General features: G+C 36.3%; 3 protein-coding genes across 4 annotated transcripts in view; 2 read left to right on the top strand and 1 right to left on the bottom strand.

Annotated features, from left to right (window-relative positions):
• The first annotated feature begins 772 nt into the window (after nt 1-772).
• LOC121424234 (phosphoglucomutase-1-like) lies at nt 773-13,283 on the top strand. The gene is made up of 9 exons (XM_041619841.1): nt 773-1,113; nt 4,526-4,688; nt 4,928-5,073; nt 5,744-5,858; nt 7,107-7,297; nt 7,968-8,122; nt 9,347-9,598; nt 10,078-10,270; nt 11,255-13,283. Exons 1-9 carry the CDS (start codon nt 871-873, stop codon nt 11,477-11,479), a joined length of 1,683 nt encoding a protein of 560 aa, XP_041475775.1. The 5' UTR covers nt 773-870; the 3' UTR covers nt 11,480-13,283.
• A 3,123-nt stretch (nt 13,284-16,406) lies between these two features.
• LOC121423569 (cyanocobalamin reductase / alkylcobalamin dealkylase-like) lies at nt 16,407-23,323 on the bottom strand. The gene is made up of 4 exons (XM_041618930.1): nt 23,156-23,323; nt 18,330-18,533; nt 17,323-17,484; nt 16,407-16,856 (listed from the first exon to the last, which is right to left on the bottom strand). Exons 1-4 carry the CDS (start codon nt 23,228-23,230, stop codon nt 16,521-16,523), a joined length of 777 nt encoding a protein of 258 aa, XP_041474864.1. The 5' UTR covers nt 23,231-23,323; the 3' UTR covers nt 16,407-16,520.
• A 7-nt stretch (nt 23,324-23,330) lies between these two features.
• LOC121423568 (sodium-coupled neutral amino acid transporter 9 homolog) overlaps nt 23,331-27,812 on the top strand; it is a 37,381-nt gene continuing 32,899 nt past the window's right edge. The window contains exon 1 of one of the 2 annotated variants that reach the window (XM_041618929.1): nt 23,331-23,531. In XM_041618929.1, the coding sequence (XP_041474863.1) occupies nt 23,446-23,531 (86 nt within the window). In that variant the 5' untranslated portion in view covers nt 23,331-23,445. The remainder of the gene's footprint in view (nt 23,532-27,812) is intronic. The other variant, XM_041618928.1, reaches the window with a different exon arrangement.

Here is a 27,812-nt window from a genome sequence, read left to right as displayed (position 1 = left end):
TTGAACCATTGGATTTGATGCATAGATGGCAATTAAGCCGTGCGACATTTCCCTTTATAAATTGCTTAGTAATATATAATAGTGAACAAAACACAAGTAGAAGAAAGTGTAACAATGAAAGCCATGATAGCCCATGTCTCATGCTAGAATTGAACGGGGGCAGCGATTATGCTGTTTCCAAAAATATTCCGCCACAATTGACACACCGACGCACCATGACACACAATTGCTCAGTGGTCAGTGGTCAGTACACACATTTTTAAAATGACATGAAATCGAAATGGAAGGAAACCAACTAGGGTGAAGCTCCGGGCCCTTTTATAAGTAAATTTTAAGAATCAGCGGTGATATCAGATTAATAATGTTCTTTTAACTAGGAAATATCTGAGTCCCCTGTCATTGATCCATCACCTTCATTTTCTGATAAGTGGTCCATCTTATTTGGAATCATTTAACAATAAAAATCACAGTGCATGCTTGTTGCGAGAAAGTAAAAATGATCTTAAAAGCATACATGTATTTTCAATACATTACTAATATATGGTATACCACATTATATATCTTTCCATCCTCGTACCAGTGGTTTATGTATAACGTTTTATAAAATATAAATAATGTAACACGGATAATTAGGTCTAGATAATTGAGATATATAGCCTAATTAGAATTATTTCCACTCTGGCCTAATGTTATAAATAGGCCTACTTGCAGAAATTAAAAAGTGAAATTTCTCATTCGAGAAGCTTACCAACAATAGAGGGAGACATCACATTTGTAAAATTGCACGTACACATTTAGCAGAACGAGAAACTTCTGCACTCGATTTGTTTTTCACGAAAACATTACTTTTAAAGAGAAAATCTTTGTAAAATGGCTCTTCAATCAGAAGTTGTGTCTACTTCACCGTTTCCAGGGCAGAAGCCTGGTACTAGTGGTCTCCGCAAGCCAACAAACACTTTTTTAACGCCGAAGTATACAGAGAATTTCGTCCAGAGCACACTCGCTGCGATCGGCGACAAGTTAGCCGGTGCTGACCTGGTAGTGGGCGGTGACGGTCGGTATTTCATGCGACAAGCAGTCAACATAATTATTCAAGTTGCAGCAGCCAATGGGGTAAGAATTCCTGCAATGCTTTCAACCCAGACATCTTCAACTCTTCCCAAACTCTTTCATGATTTTTTATTGTTTGTTTATCTGCATATCTGGTAATATCACAAACTGTGATACATGTATAAAAAAATAATTAAAATTACCACCAGAAAGATGCAGATCAGCATCACTCACACATTTATTATACATAAAAAATTGTATTTCAATTCAATTCAATTTTATTTGGCAAATTAAAACAATCAAGTAGTTATAAAGTAAATAAATACATAAAAATGAGCCAGGAACTCTGAAAAAGCATCCTGTGCTTATATTTGAGGCCCTAAATGACAATTGAGAAACAATAAAATAGATCTAGGCCTACAAAAAATAACATAAAAATAACTTTGTGTAAAAACATTGTATTAGCTAAAGGCCTGCACACCATTCCTATGAAAAAGCACATACACCTGCAATCACACATTGCAACAAAAGAATAAGGAAAGTGAGAAAGAAAAATTAGATAAGAGAGGAATAATAGAATCATAGAGTATGAGCGAGAAAAGAGGATAAAATGAAGAAGAAAAAAGGAGTCTACTCATTCAAGGAAAATTGATCGTTTCAGTAATAGACTGAAATGAGAGTGTTGAACATGACTTCAGATTGTTGCACAGTGAATTCCATTCATGAACACCTGTGTACCGAATAGAATGAGCTTGCATAGTTAACTTAAATGAGTAAAAGGAACACAAAGATTATTTCACAAACTATTACTTCCAAATAGAGATCAACAAAAGAAACAAAAAAAATACATGCAATGTTCAGTACATGTTAAAACAAATTTAAAGAATAGAACATAACATTTTAATAAACGGAACATGTTTCGAGGTGTCGCACCTCATCCTCAGCCTGAAAATTATTAACAGAGTCATTGTTATTTATACAGTTGGGATGTCAAGTAAAAATTTCAAGAATGTTTATTAAAATGTTATGTTCTATTCTTTATTTTTGTCTTCAATTTAGTATCGTGTCGTTCTTTTGGAAGTATCATATTTGATTTGACACGAAAATATAGCAGTCAAATTAAAACAAATTATTTTACATCATAGTACATTCTGTTCAGTCTTTCGTTACTTTGTTCATAGTAAATTCTTCATTTCATTATTTTAGTTTCTTGAGATCTTCTTCATTTGTGATTATTTTTGTAACAGATTTTCCTCCAGATGCAGGCAATAGAACAAAGATGTGGCCATCAGAAGACAATGCTGACTGTACAACTTCACAATTTAGTGCTTGAGCAAGGAGAATCTGATTCCTGACAGCAAGATCTTCTGTTATGGAGATCCCAGATCCTTCAACTTTCTCCTGTTCTGAAGAATTTCTTTCTTTTTCTTGTAGGAAGAAAGTTTCATAATAATTGAACAAGGTCTCAGTTTCCTTGTCGACAAAGCTCCTTCAAACTCTTTCTGATGTTTCCCTGTGCGGTGTGATCTGTCGATGTCCTTCGCTGGGTCCAATGAAACACCAGGTTCCTTTGTGATGATATCTGTAACAATGTCATCTGGGCTTTCTCCTTTCTTTTCTTCCTTGCCAAAGATCCTGATGCATGATCTTCGGGAGTACTGTTCCATGCTATTTGCTGCATTCTCCAGAGAAGATATTTCTCACTACATGTCGAAATCTTTGTTTGCAGCTTGCTGATTTCCTCATCCTTCTTTGTTAGAAGGATGAACATGAGAATCTATTTTTAAAAAAAGAAAAAGAAAGTTTGCAAACAGTAACTGCTGTACGTACTGAATTATTTTCTAAGTTATGGTACTAACATTAATCCTATATACTATAGTTTACTATTTAACTAAGTTAGACATCTACTAATACATCAAGTAAGATCCATAAACAGAGAAGAAGAGAGAGGTTGATTGGAAATGATGTAATTGATTCATTATGTCAAACTTGCTTTAGTGTAACTAAGCAGGTCACTAACTTATTATTTTTTTTAAAAAACAAGTTCACACCTAGTTACCATTAATGCATATAGCATTTCCATTTATTTGAAAGCAGGATAAAAGAGCATTGTAGATTAAATGCCTTGCTCACGGGCATAGCTGCCGCGGCTGGGGATAGAACCCCAGACTTTTTCATGTATAGCCAGGCGCCTTAGACCACCCGGCCACGGCACCTCCCTAACTTATTGCCAAATACTTTCACAGCTAAGTTTATCTGTGATGAAACTTAGTGAGTAGTTTGTTTTGTTTTTCTTATTAACATGAAAGAAAAAGACAAGTTATTTAATCAGTCACCAGTCCTTGTCCTTGAGAAGTTGAGGTACGGTACTCTGTTCTAGTTTTACTACAATTTACCATTTTAAGTCTTTGCTCTTGATTGGTTTCCACTCTCTTCTGCACAGTACAAGAAGAGTACAAAAAGAGATGATTGGTCCCATGTCTATGTTTTGAGTTTGTGCTTTAAAATCCAAATTGAGGATCAACTACACTCAGGAAGGTCACAGCCTTACAGTTTAGTGAATGATTGTATTACTGAACAACCGTCCTTCACGCACATCATTCATATGCATCTGAAAATAATCAAAATTTTGCAACCTTCTCCTAAAGGAAACTTGAAAGAAAAAGATGATGAATAATGGTCAAAAACATTTTCAAAATCCTTATTATTCTTAAAATGATAAAATATGAAAATAGCTCATCTGTAATTTTGTTGTTTTCTCACAGAAAACACACGTTTGGTAATACAATAATAATAATAATAATGTACATTTATAAAGCGCTAATTACAATAGTTTCTAAGCGCTTAACATATCTTAATGTAATACATGTATAAGGATTATAAAGAGCATAATAAATTATATTGCATTACGTTGCATGATATTACATTAAATTACATTATGTTAAATTACGTTGAAAGAAATTATAATAAACAAAGAAAACAGATGGGGTGACATGAAATTAGTGAATCGAACTACAGTCCATTGAATAGATATGTTTTGAGTCTGACCTTGAAGGTGTCTACAGAAGGAGAATCACAGATTATCACTGGGAGATCGTTCCAAAGCTTGGGGGCACACACACAGAAAGCACGGTCACCGTAGCGTGTCTTAGTAAGTGGACCTGGTGCTAGCTGTAGGTGAATTGATGATGATGAACGGAGCCGGATGGAAGTGGTCTTTGTCTTGGGCTGGATGCCATTTTCAAGTGACCAAAATATTCACACCCGAAGAGGGGTGCGATTGGAAGCTGATATTGAAAAAAAGAAAAACGATTTTTGCCAATTTTTTTCTATTTATATTGTAGGTATTTGTGTATTAATGGTTAAAGGTTGATGAACTTTATGAAAATAATGTGTTTGATATGATTGAACTCATGAAAAGTGTTCAATGATATGATTCACTACCATATTTTATTGTTCTTGTTTTTTACTTTAGGTAAGGAAGCTAATCATTGGTCAGAATGGTATTCTTTCGACTCCTGCTGTGTCTTGTCTTATTCGTAAACGACAAGCCTGCGGTGGAATCATTTTGACAGCCAGCCACAACCCTGGTGGACCCAATGGTGATTTTGGCATCAAATATAATACAAGTAATGGAGGTATGAAAAAGACCTAGCATTATCTTCCCCCCTCTCACTGTCTATATATGTATCTCCATATAATTATAAATGACTGGAACAACCTCCCCTTCTCAATTGTATATAGCCCATCCCTTGAGACCTTTAAATCAAAACTAAAACAGCTTCAATACAAATTCCATGTACCATTTATCTTTATTTTTTCATTTTCTGTCTACAGGCTTCTGATTTATTAAAAAAATGTTTTTCACTCATACTAGGTCCTGCTCCAGAAAACATCACCAATAAAATCTATGAGATCAGTGAGAAGATCACTGAATATAAAATATGTCGAGGTATAGAAGTTGATCTCAGCCAGATCAAGATATCAGAGTTTCAAGTAGATGGAAAGCCTTTCACTGTTGAGGTAAGTGATTTCAATAATTTTTAGGAAAAGGACATGATATAGGCACATTACTTTATACCAGTGCAAATGGGAGTTGGGGATCAAGGAGGATCAGTCAATAAAATGATGCCTCTCTATCACAAATATTACAAAAAGGCCCAATGCTGATGTGCGCTTTTGTCACAGTGGGTCCACTCTTCAAACAGTGAACTCATGAATAAAATAGCATAATTAACCATGGCAACAGGCGTCAATTTGGCGCATTGTGACAGATGCGCTCATCAATCAGCATTGCACATTTTTTAATTTATGTGGTAAAGAGGCTTAATTTATGTACAGGAAATCTGCATAAACCATGGGTTCAACCGATGGTTTTCAAAAGCACCTTGTGAATTTTGGCCATTGTGTTGCACTCGAGCCAAGAGAGGCGATTGAGTACCTGATAGGAAGAAATTCCTTGGATGCTTTACATGTATATGGGCAGCACAGCTAAGACCAAGGTAATAATAGCAGGCCTTTGTATCAGAGTCGGGCAAAAAGTGCTTTATAAATGCAGTTATTATTATTTATCATTTAACAAACATAAAATGAACTCCGATCCTTGATCCTTGATAATCCAGCATCTTGGCAAATGTTGCTTCTCAATAACAGTTGAACCTGTGACCATACTGTAATTTTACCCTTGATACAGGTCATAGATTCTGTAGAAGATTATCTAGCATTGATGAAGGAGATCTTTGATTTTGGAGCCATCAAGAAGTTATTGGATAGTGGCCTGAAAGTTGTCATCAATGCAATGCACGGAGGTAAGCTTCCAATAATATATTTAGCACCCACTGACATCTGCTTTTATCTCCAACATCTACACGAAAATCGATCAGACGCTAGGTCTTGACCAAGTACATCACAGAGCCTTCTCATTTATAGCTATCAAAACCATCCTGGGCCCTTTACATAAAGACAGAAAAAGACCCCATAAAGGTTATCATGTAATGAAATAAATGATATTTATGTCAGAGAATTTTGGCTTGTGCTGCTCACTGGGTGAAAATTCCTACAAAATATATGGGGCCTGCAAAGTCTTTTAGTAAGTAGATTATTTGTTAAAGGTCTGCGGACTATTTTTACAAAGAGACAATTGTAACTTTTTGTGGGGGTAAAACTCTCTAGTGATAGAGTGAATGGTCTGTATGGATGAGAGTTTTACCTTGTTCCACACTTTAATACTATAAACATTCTTTACAACAATATTATACATGTAATCATGTATGAGGATGGATTAATTCTAAAGGTCTGTGAATTGTTTGCTTCTTAGAGAAATAGTGACATAAGCTTTTTGGTTTATTTTCAATTGGTCTACTTCCAATTCGTCCGATTGCCAGCTTCTCTATTATCATTTTGTCACCATAAGTTTGTCCACTATCCACATGGTCTCTTTGCCATTTAGTCCATATACCACTTGGTCTAATTGAACTTAGTGTTAATTGGGTGAAATGAATGAAAATGAAATGGATATTAGACCAACTGGTTATGAGACAAAATGGTCATTGAAGAACTGGTGATTTGACAAATTGATTATTGGACTAAATGGTTGTTAGATGAAGTGTTGATGAACGGAATGGCATTAGACTAACCTTTGACTATAAAAATATGTAATTCCCATTGGATTTTCACAGGGGTGACATTGTTCCAGTAGACAATAGGTTAAAGTCTCTTTTGAATTCCCAGCTGAAATTCTTGTGGTGTATATTCTGAAAAGGAAAATATTGAATCCTGTGTGTTCATCAATGATATTTAATAGCGGTATATTTACCCAGGGTAACCACTTCAGTTCCGAAAACTGTTCTCCCAGCAGGCCCTGCTATTATTACCCCGGCTTTAGCTGGGCTACCTAGGCGCTCAAGCACTCAAGGAATTAATCCTGCTGGGTACACATTTACCTCACCTGGGTCGAGTGCAGCACAATGTGGATAAATTTCTTGCCGAAGGAAATTACGCCATGGCTTTGATGTATGAAGCCTATGATGTTTTTATTTTGTTGAACTCTATTACAGTCATGGGGCCTTACGTGAAGCGTACATTTCACCAGGAGTTACAGGTCCCACTGGACTGCTGCCTGAACTGCAACCCTAGTGAGGACTTTGGAGGTCATCATCCTGACCCCAACTTGACCTACGCAGCTGACCTCGTAGAGCTCATGAAGAAAGGGACTTATGGCTTTGGGGCTGCTTTTGATGGCGATGGGGTAAGAATGTAAACATACATCTACAGGTGTGCTCAAAAGTTAGTGAACCCAACCACAAAATGCACTTTTTCGTCCTGAGTGTTGAATGTAGACACTACGATGTCTGGTAAGCCCAGAGAAATGAACTTGATCGGTAATATCTTATCCCATGACTTCACAATTAAATATCTAAAACATGGCAGAACTTGAACACTTTAATAAATATGTTCACTTTTTTGGTGGTGTTCACTAACTTTTGAGCACCACTGCATATAGCAGAGTGTTAAAGCAAAATACACATCAGAAAATGTACCTTTTTTATTTCAATCTCCATATTTTCCTAGAACTTCTTGATAATTAAGCCCCCACTTTAGTCCACCCGATTTCTGTCTTGATCTGTTATGAAGGAAATGAATTATCATTATTAATAATTGACAATTAATTCCATTTATTTGGTAATTATATAGATTTGTGACACTAATTGTGTATCAATTCTTCACCTCACTATTGAACTCATGTGGCGTGTGACATTATCATGAACACTCATTAAAAAGATGATACGTAAGCTAAATTGTTAACCTGAATAACCTATATTTAATGCCAGGTAAATGTGTGTAACAATAATCTTTGTGAATAAATTTTGGTTGACTTTATGTGCATTTTCTTTTTTTTCCCTCCTTTGTTTGTTCAGGATCGTAACATGTTGCTTGGTGAGAATGCGTTCTTTGTCAATCCCAGTGACTCAGTAGCAGTGATTGCAGCCAATGCTAGCTGTATACCTTACTTTAAGAAGAACCCTGTTCAAGGATTGGCTAGGAGTATGCCAACAAGTGGTGCTATGGATAGGTAAGGGCTTTGGTCCTTTCAGTTCTATCAACTGACTTTCTAGGGTCTGTATAATTATATAGGCCGTAATATATGACTTTTTTAATTTACTCAACCCCAAGGAAAATAAAAGAACATAAAAATGAAAATAAAGTAAAATAGAAAATAAAGTAACGACCGTTACAAGCATCAACGTTTTCCTATTTTGACAACTGTTGACATATGGGGGTGGGGGGAATTCACATATTTACATCCATGAAATGCCCATCTATATTGCATATTTCCTTGATATTGTTCTTATTTACTTGGAAACTATCAATAAAATGAAGAATATTTCCCTCTTTCTTTACTGTGAATGATTATTTTCAGTTGATGTCACACTCTGCCTACCTACATGTAAGTTTACTTATGGGACTACAACCTCCAAAATCAGACAAAAGAGCCCTGCTATACTTTCTCAAAGCCTGGTATATTTTCAGTACTACATCATCATAGATCTTGATCTTGTACAGTTACATAAACTGAATTCTGTAAAATCATGAAATCTAAGCTGAAAAACAATCCCACTGAAGATTGCCAACTTACATAAGCACATGTGGGACAGTGTAGACCTAACATCTAGCAAAAATGCCATGATTTACTTCCAAATTTCTCAGTAATTGCACAGTTTCTTCTGGAATCTTTTGACACATGATATTTATTATTATTATTATTATTTATGCAAATAGACTCTTGTGTGGTCTAATTCATTCCTGGGTGTTCATTTTATTGCATTCTGTACAAGCTTATTTTGAAATTGTTACCACAACAGGGAGGTGTTTCACAGAGATTTAATTATAACTTAAAGAGTTGCACTTAAATGCCTAGTTGCTGCATACGGTATAAAGACTTTACCGCATTGGTCAGATCTTGCTATGAGGAGGCGCACTACTTTGTATTAATAAGATTGCGCATTGCATGTCATGTACGCGTGTGCATTTAAGTGCGACTGTAAGTCATACTTCAATCTTTATGAAACACCCCCTGGTATTTATCTTTCAGATTTTCTTGATATAAGGTAGCATTTGACTTCACTTATCTATTTATTGAGGTTCCTTCTCGGCTGGAAGTTCGTTGGTAAATTCATGGATGCTGGCCGTCTCCCTATCTGTGGCAAAAGAATCTTTGGGACAGGGTCTATTAAACTATTCACTTCCATTTTGTTTTTACACTGAAAACTTATCATGTGACTGTCTCTTGATCCAGGGTAGCCTCTATAGACAGTATGACCCTCTTCGAGGTTCCTACTGGCTGGAAGTTCTTTGGTAACCTCATGGATGCAGGACGACTTTCCATCTGTGGCGAAGAGAGCTTTGGGACGGGGTCCAATCACATCAGGGAGAAGGATGGTCTATGGGCGGTCCTAGCCTGGCTCTCAATCCTGGCCTCCAGGGGACAGACTATGGAGCAGGTCCTGCAGGAACACTGGAAGAAATACGGACGCAACTTCTTCACAAGGTGAGTGTCCTTCGAGATGATGTACAGGCATCTTGATAGCAAGATTTCAATCATATACAGTGCATCTCATTAAAAAAATACATTTTTTTAATAGCAGCTGAATAATGAATATATTACTATTGGAAGAAAGGCTAATAATCTGTATATATACATGTGTATACATATATATATGAAAAGCCAAAAATCCCAGCTTTCAAATGACAAAAAAAAATTGGAAAAATCGTTCATGCTTGAATGAGCACTACCCATCTTCAAGTTTCAAAGGACTTGCCTGTCAAAAATCTTCCAAATTACACATTTTCTCTTTTAGTCATTATGGCACATAGCCATTTGGCACATATTCTTTTATTTTTCTCATAAATCCTTTGGTGGCTCTTTAATTGAATTCAGTTTAAACCATTTTGAGATCATTACCACAACTGGCAATTATCTTTAATCAACAAGATGAGAGAGAATACTCAATGTCCCTTCTTCTTCAGATGGGACTTTGAAGGTGTACCTGACAAACCAGGGACTAAGTGGATGGACAACCTAAGGGACATGGTATCCAAGGACAAGGTCAAGGAATTAATAGGAAGGTCATTCACCAAAGGATCTAAGACCTTCAGGATAGCCCAGGCAGATGACTTCAGATACACCGACCCTATTGAAAACAGGCTTACTCTCAAACAGGTACAAATACTAAATCTTTTCTATTTGAGATCCAGTTCCATAAAACTTGTTGAATCGGAGACAAGTACTAGAATTCTATGACAGTTAGCTAATCAGGGGCCCATTTCATAAAGGACTTGCAACTGTTGTAACTTTGTCATTATGGCAACTACCATGGAAACCTTGATTATGATTGGCTGCTGAGCCCTGTTTCCACTGTAGTTGCAATTATGGCAAAGTTACAACAGTTGCAAGTCCTTTATGAAACAGGCCCCAGATGTTGCTGTTCAGTAGCTTGTCACATGCTGTTCATGACAAGTTATATCACAAAGGCCCAAATATGCTCAAATAGTGCTATTCTATAGCTTTTTAATAAAGAGTACCTTCACCTTGTCACCTGATAACAAGGTTTAGGACAAAGGCCCACATTGGTTAAATGCCAATCAAATAGTGATATTCAGTAGCTTTTAACAGTAGCTTATCACTTGATCTTTATAAAAAAAACTTCAAAATTTGCTCAAAGCCATTCAAATGGTGCTGTTTAGTAGCTTTTAACAGTAGCTTATCACATGCTATTGATAACAAGTTTTAGGACAATGGCTCAAAATTGTTGAAAGCCAATTGAATGGCATAATTCAGTAGCTTTTAACAGTAGCATAATTAGACAAAGGCCATGATATATTGAAATCAAACCTCTCTTCAAAAGTCATCTAATAATTACCATAAATTACTTCTCCTCGGAAAGGAAGTGTTGTAGAACACATCAAAAAATGCAATTATTCTTTTTCTGTGTATTGTGGGGAAGGATAGACCAACATGCAATATGACACACACACACTACTTACTCAAAGCAACTTTTCTTCTGATTCTCTGTTTTAATTAGAATAGAATGGGAATAGACATTTGACACCATTCCCATCAAAAGTTGTTGCAAAATATGGCTTATACTTTGACAATTTACTTTACCCTTGTTTTTTAATTTGCTTTTTTTGTTATCCACAATAGGGCATTCGAGTAATCTTTGACGACGGCTCCCGTGCAATATTCAGGCTGAGTGGGACGAGTAGCTCGGGCAAGACCATTCGTATGTACATCGATAGCTTTGAGTCTGACCAGTCCAAGTATGGCATGGATTCACAGGATGCATTGCGCCCTCTTGTGGAGATTGCATTAGAGGTCTCACAATTCAAAGAGTTTATTGGCATTGACAAGCCCACTGTCATCACATAAATTTATATAGATATATAATTATATAGATATTTTTTAGGTTACTGTACTAGTCTTTGTTTTCCAGCTCAAAATGAAATCTTGTTTGAAAATTTTGTTAGTGCATGGCACCACCGAGGTTGTTTCTGTTTTGTATTTTCATTATATTTGCCCTTTGCTTAGCAAAATCATTTCATTTTATTATGTTTGTGAAAGTGAACTAAAGTTAAATCATACAACAATTAGGAATATCCTATCACCTCTCTGGTATAGTGGATTCAACTTTGCAGTGTTCCCTTGGTAGGGATAAAAGAGGTTTCATATTTCAAAATTATTTCAGTATATTTTTATTTCATAACTGTAATTACTGGTAATTAAATTCTTCCAAATTTATAGCATTTTGTTATCTTTTAATATACCTCACAAATTCATATGTTTCAATTATTATCAAAATTCAGTTATTGGAGCATTTTCATCATTATAGACCAGTGTCCTATAAGCACAAAAAAAAGAAAGAAAAAAAAAACTGAAACATTGTACTGCCATTCCCTATTGCATATGTCTGATATTAAGTGATATCAACCTTCGATACTGATATCTGATTGATTGCATTTTGGGTTTACCCTTCAGTCTGAATGGCGTGACACAATATCACTAATTCTCTATTATTTTTTAGATTTTAACAATAAGAAAGTGATTACTTTGGCGTAAACGCAAAAAAGCGCACCTGCAGAACCGGAAGTTTACTTCCCAAGAGTTAAAGGTACGCCACAGGTGGCCAGATTCCAACAGCTCTATGCAAGAGGGAGAATTGACATCGGTTTCAATTATGCAGCAAACCATTTACTAAAGAGTTGAAATTAATTGTAGGTTTGATATTTATTGTAGAGTATACAATATCTTGCGTTACAGAGCACATGTGGTTTAAAACTTTTAATTTCTTTGAACAGTACTGATTTTCTGAAAGTCATTAGTTCTTCCCTAGTGCTGCTTCTATGAAGTATTCTTGATATTTGTCCAAGGACAATATCACTTTTTTCCAAATCATTGATTTTCCACCAGGAATATGATTGTGGCACTCTGTAATTTGTAGATTTTCAATACCTACCATCCATGCCCATGTCTATTGTCATGTAATATTGTAACATACCTCGATCATGTACCCTTCAATATTCCTTTTCAACTTTTTAAAAATGAAAATACACATTTTTTAATGTTTTATCAAGAATTAAGATAAAAAACTATTTCACGTTTCAATCTGAAGACATGAGAATATATTCAAACCTGTATAGAGGCTGGGTGATTATCCTATTAAACCAGTGTTCTAGCTCGAGACTTATTAGTGGTGCTAGCTATTTCACAACAAAACAAAGTTTTTTTTTTCGACTGAGTTGGTGTTTATTATGATGAATGGTGGTCAGAAATCTTATTTGCCAGTTGGGTCAAACCACTGTTGACCATCATAGGTATAAAACTGGCTATGACATGCATTTCTATAGTCCCCAGCCATATATTGGAATATAGTATACTCTTTGGTCTAGTTAATCTCGGGTTGCCCAAATAGTAAACAATCTATTCGGGTTTGAGACATCAGCATACTCATCATTATTCACATAAAGCAGTATTATTAAATGGATGCATGCTGATTACAAGATAAAATATACAATGGTCACTGTCCCATTGGATTTCAGTATTACGGATAAAGATATTCCATATGACATGTAATGAGGTAATATGCAGGGATGTGTGCCCAGGGTCCCGTAACACAAAGTTTAGTGATTAATCATACACTTGATTATCACGATTGATTGTACATTGTAGTCAATGCAATCAATCGTAGAAAAATTATCATTGCTAAGCTTTGTGTTATGGGGCCTCAGCACTGGTACATGTATTCATTTAATTGGGTTTATTTTTCAAACCCTGACAAAATATTCCTGCTGCCAGTTCATGACCCAAAGAAAATAAATCCTGGGCCCTGTCTTGCAAAGAGTTGCGATCGATCCAATCAACCATAACTATGGACAGCCAGCCACATCAACATCTAAAAAATGTTTGTTTGAAATATTTCTAGATATGAATGTATATCGATTAATTCATTGATTTCTTGAAAATTTGGTGTGTTCTCCTTTGTTTACATAGGAATTGTGCAAATTTCCTGTAGAAAAAAATTATGACCCTGATGGCTTTCCATAGTTACGATTTAATGGATCAATCGTAACTCTTTGTAAGACGGGGCCCTGGTATGAAATAAATACTTTACACTGTGCAATATAAGTTACTGAATGGAAATGTGTATGAGTATATGAAGTAGCATGGCTAGTACGAATTAAGGCATCCCTCTCTCTATATATCATGAAAAAGAATGTTTGGCCAATCTCAGTCAGTATATGCAAGTATTCTAAGTAATTTTCAACCCTTAGGGTGGTATTTTGATAATTGAACATAGGTTTATCCCTAGACTAAAATAACATTTTAGTCCCCACATCTTCAGAGTTTCATCTTGTTCTTCATATTCATGGCGAAGATATTGTGCCAAATGAATTTGTATACTCATATCATTAATGTGTATTCTTCTCAATTTAAAACACAATTCATTTTTTAACAACTATGTGCCACAGAATTAGAGATTTTACTCAAATGAGTTGATAAATTGCACTTTATAAAATTGTGGTCAATAGTAAGTTAACCTGGGATTAGCTTAATTATGGATATGAGAATACCACCCTTATACTATTAGACTTTACTCACCACAGCAGAGAAAGAAGTTCATCACCATAATTCTTAATTGTTACACAATAGCGTAATTCATAATTAGTACATTGTACTACCCTTCTCTTCTGTTATCATTTGTCATAATAAATTATGGTCATCAAACACTTTTTTGAAATAATTTGTGCTATATAATGATTTCTCTTGAAATAGAAAACAATGATAATCATTGAAGATAAATAGCAATTAGAGTTCTGTTTCATTTTTGTTTTGAGTGAATGTTATCATGCATGAACGACTTCTGAATTTTTCACTAGGTATTGAAAATATGTATGGAGATTTCTTTTTTTTTGGGGGGAAGGGGGATATTTGGTTTTGATTCACTGGTATGAATAATGTAAGAAATAATTATCTGAATATGAAATATTTTATTTATTTTTATCCTGTACAATCTTACATTAAGTTATCAACAATTAAACCAACTTTTTGTGTTTTGTTTCTCCAAAATGGGTATTTCTTTCCTGTAGACAGAGACACAGGATACGGTGTTCTATGAACCTGTTAATGACTTGATTCATAATTCTCACTAGAAACCTTGTGATCATTTTTCCTGTTAGTCTATTAAGTCAATTAGACTATTGGTCTGTTCGAAAGTTTTTGTTCAACTTGCTGTCATTTCTTTATTTTTGCATCAATTATGTTCATACTTGGTACATACCATCCTTGGGTAATACCACATGTAGCCATATGATAATAAATGGGGTCAAAATGTCAAATGATATGAGGTCATATTCATCCTCTGTTAAGTTTTTTGGTCAGCTTGCTCTCATTTCCTTATTTTTGCATCTGTTTTTATCACATGGGATTAAAATTATCTTTGGGTATGTGTGTTAACGAGGATGATTGGGTCAAAGGTCATCTAGGGATTAGAAGGTCAAATGATATGAGGTCATGCCCTTCCTTTTTTCAAGTTTTTGTTAAAATTCCTCCCATATCTTTAGATCTGCATCAATTGGTTCTTAATTCATACTCTGTACAAATGATCTCTGTACAAATGATCTCTGTACAAAGAACATGTGTGTTCTTTAGGATGCTAAAGCCAGAGGTCATCTAGGGGTCAAAAGATCATATTGCATCTTTTATTGATTTTGAAATCAGGCGAGACTCGTTCTTGAACCATCTTGTTAATAGTAAACAGATTTACTGGTAAGATGGTTGGTTTCTGAAATTTTTCATACTTATTTCATGTATGCGTATAAAACATACTGTAGGCATTTCAGTGCTGATGCTTAACCATGTCATAACAAATGGAACGCCATCTCCTCTCCTTTGACAGTCTCGCCTGCATTTCATGATTCAATAGAGCAGCAGTGTGCTGACTGCATGTATGTGACATAAAAACTTCTGTCTAAATTCTAATTGTAATTTCTAATATCTGTAGAAATTCCTTGTAGGTTCAGTTAAGAGGTTAACTTTGTTCAGTGCGTATCATTCATAATAAAGGTAATCCAAAATTAGAAAACAAATATGAAATACCGGTATACATTATATATTCCCAAATTACGATTTCCGAGATTTGAAAGAGCAACTCTTCATCTTTTTCATTGATACCATTCTTGTACCACTGACTGACACTATGCGTTACTAAATAAATCAATTTGGAAGACCAGAGGTCAATTTTTCCAAATATTGGTAAATGGGTAAGGTAAATGAAAAATGATACGTCATTGAGGAATTGAAGCCTTTCAAACTGGCATTCAACCACATCGCCTACAAAAGGGCTATTGGGGGTATCATGCCCATCGACAATGAAGTCACTCTGTGGATGCATCAGTGAAAATTTCATTTCAGTGTTACTAACCAAAACTTGAAAAAAATGGCATTGGTATTTGGTACCCGATGTCTTGAACATCAATTAGTGGAGTCATGATTGGTGTAAGAGCTACAAGAAATAAATAATAATCGGCTTTTATATAGCACTTAATACATCGGAACGACATGTCTAAGCGCTTTACAGACATATTATTACAGCTAAAGTACATGTAACAATAATAGCTAAAGAGTTGCTCTTTTGTATTTTGGTAAGCTTAGAATATTTTATTCAATAATACCTGAACATTAGGCCTCGAAAATTGGATTACCTTTTTTTTATGTGCAATGTATATCATGTCTCTTTCCATCAATAATTCCCGTCACTCATATGATACTTGTAAAATAAAACATAAGCAATAAGGCACTTGTTACATCATGAATACATTTTATTGCACATGATATTTCATGACATAATATTCAAGTGAATGACTATACCCATAATGAAAATGCATCCATAAAAAAAGTACACAAAATCACAGGTTCAAAAGATATTTTCATGAGGGTCCTGGAAGCTGGACATGGATTTCAACTTATCCTCGATCCCGAGCAAGGTGAAACGTTTTGACGGCGCCGTGTTCCAGTAGCATATCTGCTCTGCCGAATACTTCTCCTGAACGGGCACCACATCCCTGAATGTATTGTCTTTCCAATTAAAGTTGAATTTCTCTAAAAGGTCAATGATTTCTTGATCTGTTGAGAGTGTTTTTGGAGGTGCGGTTTGTTGAAGGTCACTGCAGAAGGTGTCCTTTATGATGATGGCACCTCGGAAGGCAAACCATCCGCCGTACTTGGGGTGAATACTGACTCCATAGATTTTCTGTCAAGAAAATGATTGTTTTATGATGAACATACAGTCTAATCTACAAAAATCAACTTCTATTGGTTCATGGTATTAAAAGAATCAATGCAGTGTACTTCCTTTAAGTTACAGCCTCAGAATATGAGGAAGCAATTCTATTTGAGATGGTGTGGAGCAAATACTTATAAAAAAAATTATTATGTCGCTAGACAGGTCTTTTTGCATGGAATGATCAGATATCATTCATGTAATTCCAAGTAAAAATAGCTGAATAGTATTATAAAGCTAAAACCTAAAATTAAAAGAGCTCCCATACTTTTGTAAAGAAAATAATTAAGAGAAGCTGAAAATCAAAAGCTCATCCCCTCCCCCCCTAAAAGTGTTGACAATCTTAACTGTACTCAAATTATATCAATACTGACTGACATTCCATAATTGGAAATGACTCTTTCTTAGAAACAAAGTTAGAATTGGACAAACAGACCTTCTTTTCATCCCAAGGGTCCATGGAGATGCTATCTCTCTTGTAGTAGAATGCAGCTCCTGACACATGGCCCACGGTCTGGACTAAGAGCTTGGGCCTCCTAGTCACCGGATGCACCTCAAAGTCTTGGATTATGTTAACTTCATGGTCTGGTTGTAAAGCCTATGTACAAGAAATATGAATATATAAGTGGAATTAGTCTCCACACACATACCCTTGGTTTTTGCAATTTGCATACCAGTAGTGCATTATGAAGAGTCTGAAGTAGTGAGACTATGATTTATTACATGTATGTGGCTGGCTCTTTGAATGAGTATGGAGTCTAGTCTTCACTCTAGATGTAGACATGGTTTGGTTGAAGTGTAAATTGGAGTCTGTGCTTTGAGACTAGGGTGGATTGAAAAAAAAATTAAAGGGATTTACAGGAAGAAATCAATGATATATGCTAAATTACATATATTTACTCTCAACAGAATTAGCAAGGAGTGCTAAGATACATGTGAACACCACCCCACCAAAAAAAAAAAAAATTGTCTTAACACATTCAACATCATGCTGAAACAAATTTGAGTTTAATTACAACGTAATGCTTGTTCTTGTGAAGCAAGAGGGAGGTAATCTAATTTTCTTCAATCTTTTCATGAAATTAGGCCAAAAATATGCACTTCTTTTTTTTTAATTAATATAAATCAATTTAATTTTGTTTCATTTTATTCACTTTCGGCATCATCACTTATAGTTCTGATGTATCAAACATAAGTAACAATAAGGTAAAGAATCAGAATTTTTTTTTATGACATTATTATTGCATGGAATAATCATAATTACAAATTGCTTTATCATAACTGTAGACACTGCTTTTTCACATTTGAATAAGATTTTTCTCATTTGAATAAGCAGGATAATCATGAAGTCGAAACATATATGTTAGAGATTATAATTTTACATAGCAAAAATAGGCTTTTTTAATACACTAAATATTCTTAAAACCAAACTTTTGTTTGTACCTCTTTTGCTTTTTTGAGTTGCTCTGCTACACATGAGTCTATCGGGTCTCTGTTTTCAATTTCACTTTCACTCTTTAGTCTTTCAACAAACGGTAAAAAGGCCTTGTCGAACATTGAGGGCGTGCTAAGGACGCAGAAGGCTAAAGTGTCCTGTGGATAGGACAGATGGAAGACAGGTTTTACCTTCTCATTGTACCATCCGATCTGTATAGAAAATAAACAAAAGAGTGTCCAGTCTATATCCATTCCTGACATGACAAAAGATGGATACTCCAACAAAGTTATTTTTTTCATGGAAAAAAAGATGAAGAATCAGCATCCAGCCCATCTACATTATAAGGGTAACTTATTAGCTGATTGTCCATTTTCTTATTTTGTATAAAAAAAGTAAAAATATATACCCAGTTGTTGGGTGTCCGGACAGTCGATATCAAACAGCCAATTGGAAAAGTTCACAATTCAAATCTCTTAAATGTTTTAGCACAAAATGTTAGACAATATTGTAGAGAACAAATATTGATGATGATTAGCACTAATCAATGCACAGTTTTTGTTTAATCCAAAGACAAAAATGAAGGCTTCATTTTGTTACGTGTCCGGACACCCCACCCCCCATCCTACATCTACGTGTAGGCCTACACATAACATAACATAGATCTCAGTCACAATTGTTTGATTTTCACTATACATCTAAAAAAAATTGATTAAAAATGTTTCTCCTAATTTCTTTTAATGCGCATGCAAGAATTAAAATACTTTAGTCTTTAAGTTTAGGGCAGGCTTTAATAGTCAAGCCCACACAAAGTCAAAAGGTTTTTTTTCCAAACAAAATCATCAAGTAGTGGTCTTGCATTTTGCAATGTATTTGTAAAGTTTGGAGTTTTGGTTTATCACCGATCGTTCCCAAAACCCTAATATTTTACAATGGGGTGTACAAGGAGAGAACTACACAACAGTATATACACGAATCAATTTGAGCAGCAGAGTGAATTTCCAAATTCCAAAGTCAAACTTTCACAGACCAAACACCAACTGCGGGCACCAACCGATATGAAATGTATGGTCGGGGGTCCTTAAGCTACGTGGGTCCTAAAGCTACGCACCACTCATCGCGCATGCAGTTTTTAATGGGAAATGCGCACTCTGTGTGTGGAACTGTGACTGCAGTGTGACGAACGATTCCTTTTCAATTTTTCTACATGGGCTGCAGTAAATCTCTAAATGCAGAGAAAACCCACAATTGTTTGGAATTTTGGAGTTACATTCGATTTAATTTCATATTATCCTATCATAATTTGAGCAAATTTTAAAAATTGAGGCACAGGAAATACTATTTTTTGCATGATAAATCAAGTGCGTAGCTTTAGGACCCCTTCTACATCGGGCGGCGAGTTCAAGAGGTGTTCGGAAAACACGACAGGATTTTCGTATTAGTGAGTTTTGTGATATTTTCTTTTTGGTTAAGGATCTTTAGAATATTTGCCACAAATTAGTAAAAGATGATTTGTTCAAATATAAAAATTGGCATATTTTACATCGCTTGAAAGTTGTAAACAAAGTGCGTAGTATGTCATCATACATGTCATCGACAATAGCTCATCATGAACATCCTATACCATACAATTAGTCGATACTTTTGTGTCGAATTCCGAAAAATAACTAAGCCTAAGACAGTGGCCAAATCGTGGTTTTGGGAACCACTCGTAGATTTGTGTACGCGCACTTGTGTACAAAGTGAATGGAGGTGGAAATGGGGAACCGTGCGTGTGACTGAATAAAGCGCTGCTGTATGAAGTGAACGGTGGTTCCCAACATCACGATAGTGCCGCGTAAGTTATGCTAGGTTCCCACTGCCGATCAAACCAACCCAACCAAGCCCGATCACCCATTTTTCCCCGACCAATCCCGACCACATGCCTAAACACGAGCTCTTCCCGACCGCTATTTGACCATTCACGACCCATATTCGACCATTCACGACTCCTTCACGACGTACAGTCGACCACTACTTAGATCTCTTCTCGATCATTCCGATCTACATACGATCCCAACGCGATCCCTACTCGACTAGCTGGACGTCCATCCGATCTCTACACAATCTAGACCCAAGCAGATCAACTTGTTCGAAAAGAGATCCAAGATCAGTGGTGAATTGACTGTGGTTGCACAAACATTATCGTCAGCTGATGGTACAGTACTAATTTTTTTTTACCAGGGTTCAGTTCATCTCAAACTTGAAAGAGATGGAAATCGAACAGTTACAGTTGTGGGCTAGGTGGTTAGAGCTCCAGAGAAACAGGGTAATGGCTGTGGTTCAGCTCGAAAAAGAAGAAGTTGATGAACGTAGATGCAGGAGGACGCGTAGGCAGCAATTTCTCCCCTCGGCTCTCATCCACAAGGTCGAGAGCCTGCCTAGTGACTCGGGTGATGAACGAATTCATCCTTTGCTGATCCACTTGGCGCATCAAGATACACCAAAAACTGGCCACTCTGAGAAGCTGCATCCCGTGCACCTGTAATGGCACCACGCACGGACTCCAACTCAGATGTCAGCGAGGAGATTGCACTAGCTGCTTTTTGACCGCCTCCAGATGAAGTTGATGGTGCTGACAAATCAGAAGCGGCATCACCATCATCATCTGTTTCCTCTGGGGCAAGCTCCTTCCTCTTTTTAGCAAACTACAAATATATTGGACATAAAGTAAATGGAAATATCTGTATATCCATCCATATTATGCACAATGTGAACATTCATTAGAGTTGGACTACAATATCAACATTTTTATAATTGAAAAGCACACTGTAATTAGCACTAAATCTCATTGTCCCATGGTCTTTTGGCATTTTGTTTTTATCTTATAGAGTATGTTTTCAGGTTATCTGGAGTACTTATTTGATAAAAGGGTTTACTGGGTGATATTCCAAAAGCCTCTTGCCGAAAAATTGAAAAAGGAAAAAAGAAAGGAAAAAGAAAGAGAGAGAGAGAAAAATCTTACATTGGATCCTCTCTGATGACGCAACTGAACCAGGTATGGCCGGATGAATTCAAATTTGTTCAGAATCCATTCCTGTCTTGCTGTTCGCTCTGCAGCACCAGATCCTGACTTGCGAGATGTCTTGATGAGTCTGGAAAACAGGGTTCTCATGTTGAGATACCAAATCGATGACAGATCTCCGGGATTCAAGTCCAATTCGTCCTTCTTTTCCCGCCATGTCCTGCTCTTTTTTTCTCTCATTTTGAACTGGGCAGATGACTTATCGTACAGAAAGGTGTGCTCCCTCAGACACGTCACGAGATCGTCCTCTTCATCCTGAGTGAGCATTCGACGCATGGACTTCCGGGTTTTGAATTCAGTCTGAATAAAATCAATGTTCATAAATTATAGGCCTACCACTGTAAATGATCATTCATTCTCTCTCTCTCTCTCTTGGGGGCGGGTACTACAAGGAAATTATACATTTATTTATTTGCCACTTGTGGGACGGAAGCACCCTCATCAGCAAAAGATGCTGTTTTTCATAGGGGTCCACGTTTAATGTATAAGGAATTTATAGAATTGCTCTTACTGATATTTTTTATATACAAAAGTAAAAAGAAAAAAAATGCATCAATACAAGTATTTAGGCCTACCTCTTTCTGCGGGAAGCGAGGATGTTCCTGCTCTTGACTTTCTGTGCTATTGCTTGGGGATTGGTTCCGAGGTGGAGGAGCTGCCGATTGCTGCACGTTCGTTTTTTGCTTGGTCAACCGAGGGATTTCTACAGGAGGTGAGATGGCCGAGGTTGTAGCTACATTATCAATTTCAGTCACATCAGATGACGCAGCAGTAGCACTGACACTTCTTTTCATGTGCTCTTGTCTTCGGGTGTGTTTGGCAGGGGAGTCTTCGGTTTGAGGTGCTGCTGTACGCTCTTGGGGCCTTGTGACTGAAGATGTTGAAGATGTCGATCCATCGCCATCATCTGTATCAGCAGCTGTCGCAGCTTTACGTTTAGTTCTACGCGGCATGTTGGAGTATGTGAAGAGCTGCAAGTAGTCACCTGTTATCACTCCCAATTCCAGAACTGATTAATTTTAATATCAATAATAGGCCTACTGGTACGAAGAAAATGTGATAAGATCAGCACGTAATTGTGTCTTTGCCCTTTTTTAAAAAAAAAAAACAAGTGCACACCTAGTTACCAACAATGCATACAGCATTTCCATTTATTTGAAAGCAGGATAAAAGAGCATTGTAGATTAAATGCCTTGCCGCGGCCGGGGATCGAACCCCGGACTTTCCATGTATAGCCAGGCGCCTTAGACCACTCGGCCACGGCACCTCCACTGGCTTCCTTGGTTGAGTTGCGATCCGAAAGATCGAGTGCGGTCGAGAAGTGATTGGGATGTGATCGTAAAGCAGTCGAGAAGTGAGCGAGTTCGGTCGAGTAAGTGTTCAGGGCAGACATGTATCGATCGTGAAGCAGTTGAGTTGTTGATCGAGTTGATCGGGAACCAATCGTGTAGAAGTTGTGTGTGAATCGAGATGATCGGGTAGTGATCGGCGGAAAAAATCCACCCCGACCAAACTAGACCTCTACACGATCGATTTTCGATCAACTCGATCTCTACTCGATCAGTACACGATCGCTGTACGATGGCTTGCCTTCACGACTCCTACACGATATTTTTTGGCATGCCAAAAAATGTCGTGTAGGAAGCCAGATCGATACCGATCAAGGTAGACCGACCCCGATCGCCCTTGCCGACCGAGCCCGACCAGGCCAAAATAGCTTGATCGGGCTTGGTCGGGCTGGTTTGATCGGCAGTGGGAACCTAGCATTACCTTGAAAGGGTGAATCTCAAAACCATTTGGTTCCAGAACATTTCGGAGTTTTTCGGAAATAGAGTCCGCTGACATGACGTCTGTTTGTCTGTCTGCGAGTGAGGACTGCACTCACTACCGAATTGAACACGTCATGTGACAGGTCATGTGATAAAAGCAAGTCAGGCGATGCGAGAGTCGTCAAACCAAGACGAAGACGAGAAGTCCAAATCAAGGGAGAAATGTTTGATAAATAAATCGGAATATTGCCGTGTCTTATTGATTCTGGTTGTATTTTCAAACAAGGAAGGATGTCTTTTAGATCAGGTACTCCGAGGGATAATGAAACCGGCGAGAAGGCACCTCTTTTAAATGGAACAGAAGGTAGAAAAGGAAGGTGAGTTAATCTCGTCATAGCTAGACGCCTAGGCTAGAGAACCCTTTCTAGAATAGAACTCCACACATGTCTCCAGCAGCGCGTTTAGTATTCGGAGTACGGGAGCGGCGCCCGACCGACCAGACGCCCAGTCGAGTCCAATCAGACCAATGTCATTGTTAGGCAATATACTCCAACTCAAAGCAAGCGACGCGACTATGCAAGAAAGCAAACATCATTTAACATGAAAAGAAGAAAAGAAAAGGAACGAGAAAGGGTGAAACATTGAATATGCCGTAGTCTACGCTCTGCCTCTAGTACCCTCTAGCCCACTCACACAACATGCGAGGTTAGTAATACTAACCTCGCACAACGCATGTGGTTTCATAGTGGACTTTGACGTTTTCATTCATCACACGAATGTGAGGGAATGAAAAACGCCAAACGTTTCAGTATTTCTCCACTATCGTAATCTCATTTTTTTATTTATGTTTGTATTAAAAATAAGTTAAAAATTGTTTATAAAAGTGTTTTTATCGCTTACCTCCAAGTCTCAACCAGGATACTCCGTTCGATCCGTCCTTGATACTGCGGTGGAAAGTACGCAAACAACAATCGAAAAGCAATTTTTCGTATCGAACATTCTCAATTCAAGTCGTCAGCGCATAATAGGAAATTGTACCAAAAATCAACAGGTTGCATCTCATGTATATATTTATTGGTAAAGTACGCCATCTTTTGACAAGATGATGATGAAAGTGGATTGAACGAGCAGGATGTCTTGCGAGTTCAGTCAGGAAAGTGGGATGATGAGGCAAGTTTATCGGGGTGCAGACATAGGCGGGGGAGGGGGGGGGGTCGTTTCCCCCTTCATTTGAGGCGGGGGACATTCCCCCTAAATTGTTGATAACCCTTATTTCGCTTGTCAAAATATTTAGTGGTCCTTCCCTAAATTGTTTTTTGCTTCTCAATTTTTTTTTCCTGCGTCCCCCCAAAAAATTCAGGCGCCCCCCCTAAAATTTGTGTGGTCCCGCCCTAAAATTTTGGTTGATAACTAATTTTTTTTGCTCTCTAAAAAAAAAATTTGGTGGGCCCCTAAATTTTTTTTGCTTTCCGCCGCCTGTAACCCATCCCTTTTTCTTAATTGCATAAACTTTAATTTGAAAATATCCTTCATTTGTTAATGAAGGAAGACATGTTTTAATCGTTGTCTATTTTCTATACATAAAAACATACTTTGGGAAATGATTTTGTTATGGTTTGTCTCCATTTTCAAAAACCATTAATCAGCTTGCAATAATTTAGAGCCTTCCGTAGTTTGCGCAGGATCAAAGTTGGCACGAATAACACAAAGCTTAGCGATAAGTAGCAAATATGACAGAACGAGCCTTTTCAACCAAATGTGCCTAAAATACAGATCTTGCATGATTGAAGTTTCTAATGATTTGTAATAAATCCAGATCGGCTGTGAATAGGGATCAGCTGAATATTAGATTTAGATTTAAATCTTGTTGATTGAAATATATTTTGAGATTTAAAAGCTAATCCTTAAGATTATAAATAAATTCCATATTCGGCTGGTCACTATTCACAGCCGATCTATAATAATTTCTAATCGTTTTAAGTATATCTACTTAGCGATTGATCCGATTGAATCAATAAACTTCAGCAATGTAATTTTATGTACAGGTGCTTAAATTCTCAAATTCCAGAAAATTTTCGTGATTTCTTTACGCATGTATCAAATATACATCATTTTGATACCCGAACAAATAACCAAATATATATTCCTAAACACAAAAAGATTATCTTTCAACACAACATCCGTTATTCTGGCCCGAAAATGTGGAATGATCTTCCAGACTACATAAAAAACCCTTGTCAGCAACTAGCTTAAAATTTAAGATTAAAAAATCAATTTTATCATCCTATGCTTGAATATCCTAATACCTTACATTCCTATTGATCTTAAGTTAACATGAATAATGTGCAAATGTTGCGGCATTATTATTTTTATCTCTCCCTCTCTCCATCATACATTGTTGTACGCTCTACTTGCTAGGTACTCGGTAACTCATGCCCGCCCGCCTTCCTGCTCACTTCTCCCTCTCTCGTTTTCTTCCCGTTTTCTTTTCTACTTCTCTTCTCCTTTCCTCGCCCTTCTTATCTTTGTATTGTATTTTGTGTATTGTATATATTTGTCCACATGCGTATCCCGCCACAAGCATTATGCTTCTAGGGACATACGCCTTCCTCTTTACACATTTAGTTGTTTATATTTATATTCTTTATAGAAATTGATTTGAAGTGTATTCTTGTGAACAATAATGAATGTAACTTTGTAAAATGGAGGAAAATAAATGTTTATTTGAATTGAAAAAAAAAATAATTAAAAAGAGTGTTACGGACCCAAGTATTTAGAGGGAAAAGCGGACAAGAAGTATGTTGCCGGTTTCACATGAGTCGAGCGCGAACATAAGCTGAAATTTTTACTATACACACTCTTAAAACAAATCACTCAAATTGACTAGACCAGTAGTCATCTGGGTGCAACTGATATGGAAATCACTGATAATCACAGTTTTGACATATATTCTGGTCAGAAATAACTATGTTCTAGTAAAATACGACTAGAACACAGTCAAATTTGACTATAATAACAGTTGCTCCCAGCAGACCCTATTAACCAGTTGACTGATTTGTTTTTAGAGTGCATGAATAGGCACTATACTGACTTGAAAATTAAAGGACTAGTCCACCCAAGCAAAAAGATAATTTGAATAAAAGAGAAAAATCCAAAAAGCATAACACTGAAAATTTCATCGACATCGGATGTAAAACAAGAAAGTTATGACATTTTAAAGTTTCGCTTATTTTTCACAAAACATTGTGCATCTATGCACAATTCAGTGACATGCAAATGAGGCAGTTAATAATGTCCTTCAGCCACAAGTTTGGGTTTATTGTTTGAATTATAGAATATTTCATTGTTTTACTTATTTCACAATAGTTAAGGACCAACTTGACTGAAACAATCTAGTATTAAACGATTCCGAGTTCAGGGAGGGATTAAATGCTGTTTCAAAATGATAATGAGGATAATATTTCATATAATAAAATACATATACATTTGTGAGTGCATGACGTCATCAGTCTCTTCGTTTGCATACTTACCAGGATGTGCATATAATTTATTGAATTGAACCAAAACTACAAAAGTCATAACTTTTTACATCCGATTTTGATGAAATTTTCAGCGTTATGCCCGTTGTTTTTGTTGGGGTGTTTTTTTTTGTCAAATCGTCAAACTGCGCCTTTATACGATGAAACTCCGAACTCATTAACTTTATTTGAATCTACTTTGAAACCCCAAATCAACCATTTACACACTTTAGATAATATTGTTCACAAAGAAAAAAAGTGAACTAAAAAAAAAAGAGTTTCCGTGTGGAGAATTCGTTGTAGATTATATTCTTATTATTTTCATATACTCATAAACACAAACTCTCAAACACACATCATCTCTGAAAAACACACACAAACAAATATCTAGGAGGCAAAGACACATTTAGTTAATATAACAAACCAAACATAAACAAGTAAAATGTTGTTTGAAATTCATTTGTCCATTTTTACTGTACTTTTTTTTCTGAGCGTTCCAATAGTTATACAATGCATGCATTACTTATTAATGTTATTACATGACTTTGTGTGTAAAAGAAAGATAATAACGACACTTGGAAAATTATGTCAGCGTAATAATGAACATTTTTTTTTATTCATAAAGATTACATGAAATTGCCCTTAAAAAATCGAATTATGATTTTATGGAGCAAAATTAATGTACCTTTCAAACACAAACGAACGTTGAACATGTTTGCATATAGGTTGGAGAAATTGGTTACATTTCGTAATTCCGAAGGTTCTTTATTCCAAAGGTTTAATTCCGAAACACGTAAATTGTCTATACCTCGATGTTCGATAATCCGAAAACGAAATAAGTTTCGTTAATCACTACGTTTTCGGACTAATGAACCTTCGGAATCACGAATCTCATTTCGTTTTCGGACTTACAAACCTCCGGAAATACGAACTTCGGAATATCCGAACTTTCCGGGAATAACGAACCTTCAGAATTACGAATGTATGCGGGAGAAATTTTGTTCTAGATCATATTCGTCATATCATCATACTTCATAGCAATACTGAGAAATAATTCAATGAAGAGGTATTGACAAATTGCCTACATTACATGTTTTCTGCTTATCAAATTTACATGAGTTTTTAAAATTATTTTTACCT

Source organism: Lytechinus variegatus, chromosome 11 (genome assembly GCF_018143015.1).
Source record: "Lytechinus variegatus isolate NC3 chromosome 11, Lvar_3.0, whole genome shotgun sequence".
In the NCBI taxonomy this organism is placed as follows: Eukaryota; Metazoa; Echinodermata; class Echinoidea; order Temnopleuroida; family Toxopneustidae; genus Lytechinus; species Lytechinus variegatus.
This window is presented reverse-complemented; position numbering and strand designations above follow the sequence as displayed.

What these genes read in the sequence shown, in the direction of transcription:
- LOC121423569 (XM_041618930.1), bottom strand. Translation starts at nt 23,230, where the DNA reads ATGTCAGCGGACTCTATTTCCGAAAAACTCCGAAATGTTCTGGAACCA. An exon ending in TTGAGATTCACCCTTTCAAG is followed by an intron (nt 18,534 to 23,155) that starts GTAATGCTAGGT and finishes TTTTCTATACAG; the next exon opens with ATCGGATGGTACAATGAGAA. An exon ending in AACTCAAAAAAGCAAAAGAG is followed by an intron (nt 17,485 to 18,329) that starts GTACAAACAAAA and finishes TCTTGTACATAG; the next exon opens with GCTTTACAACCAGACCATGA.
- LOC121424234 (XM_041619841.1), top strand. Translation starts at nt 871, where the DNA reads ATGGCTCTTCAATCAGAAGTTGTGTCTACTTCACCGTTTCCAGGGCAG. An exon ending in AAGTTGCAGCAGCCAATGGG is followed by an intron (nt 1,114 to 4,525) that starts GTAAGAATTCCT and finishes TTTTTACTTTAG; the next exon opens with GTAAGGAAGCTAATCATTGG. An exon ending in CATCAATGCAATGCACGGAG is followed by an intron (nt 5,859 to 7,106) that starts GTAAGCTTCCAA and finishes ACTCTATTACAG; the next exon opens with TCATGGGGCCTTACGTGAAG.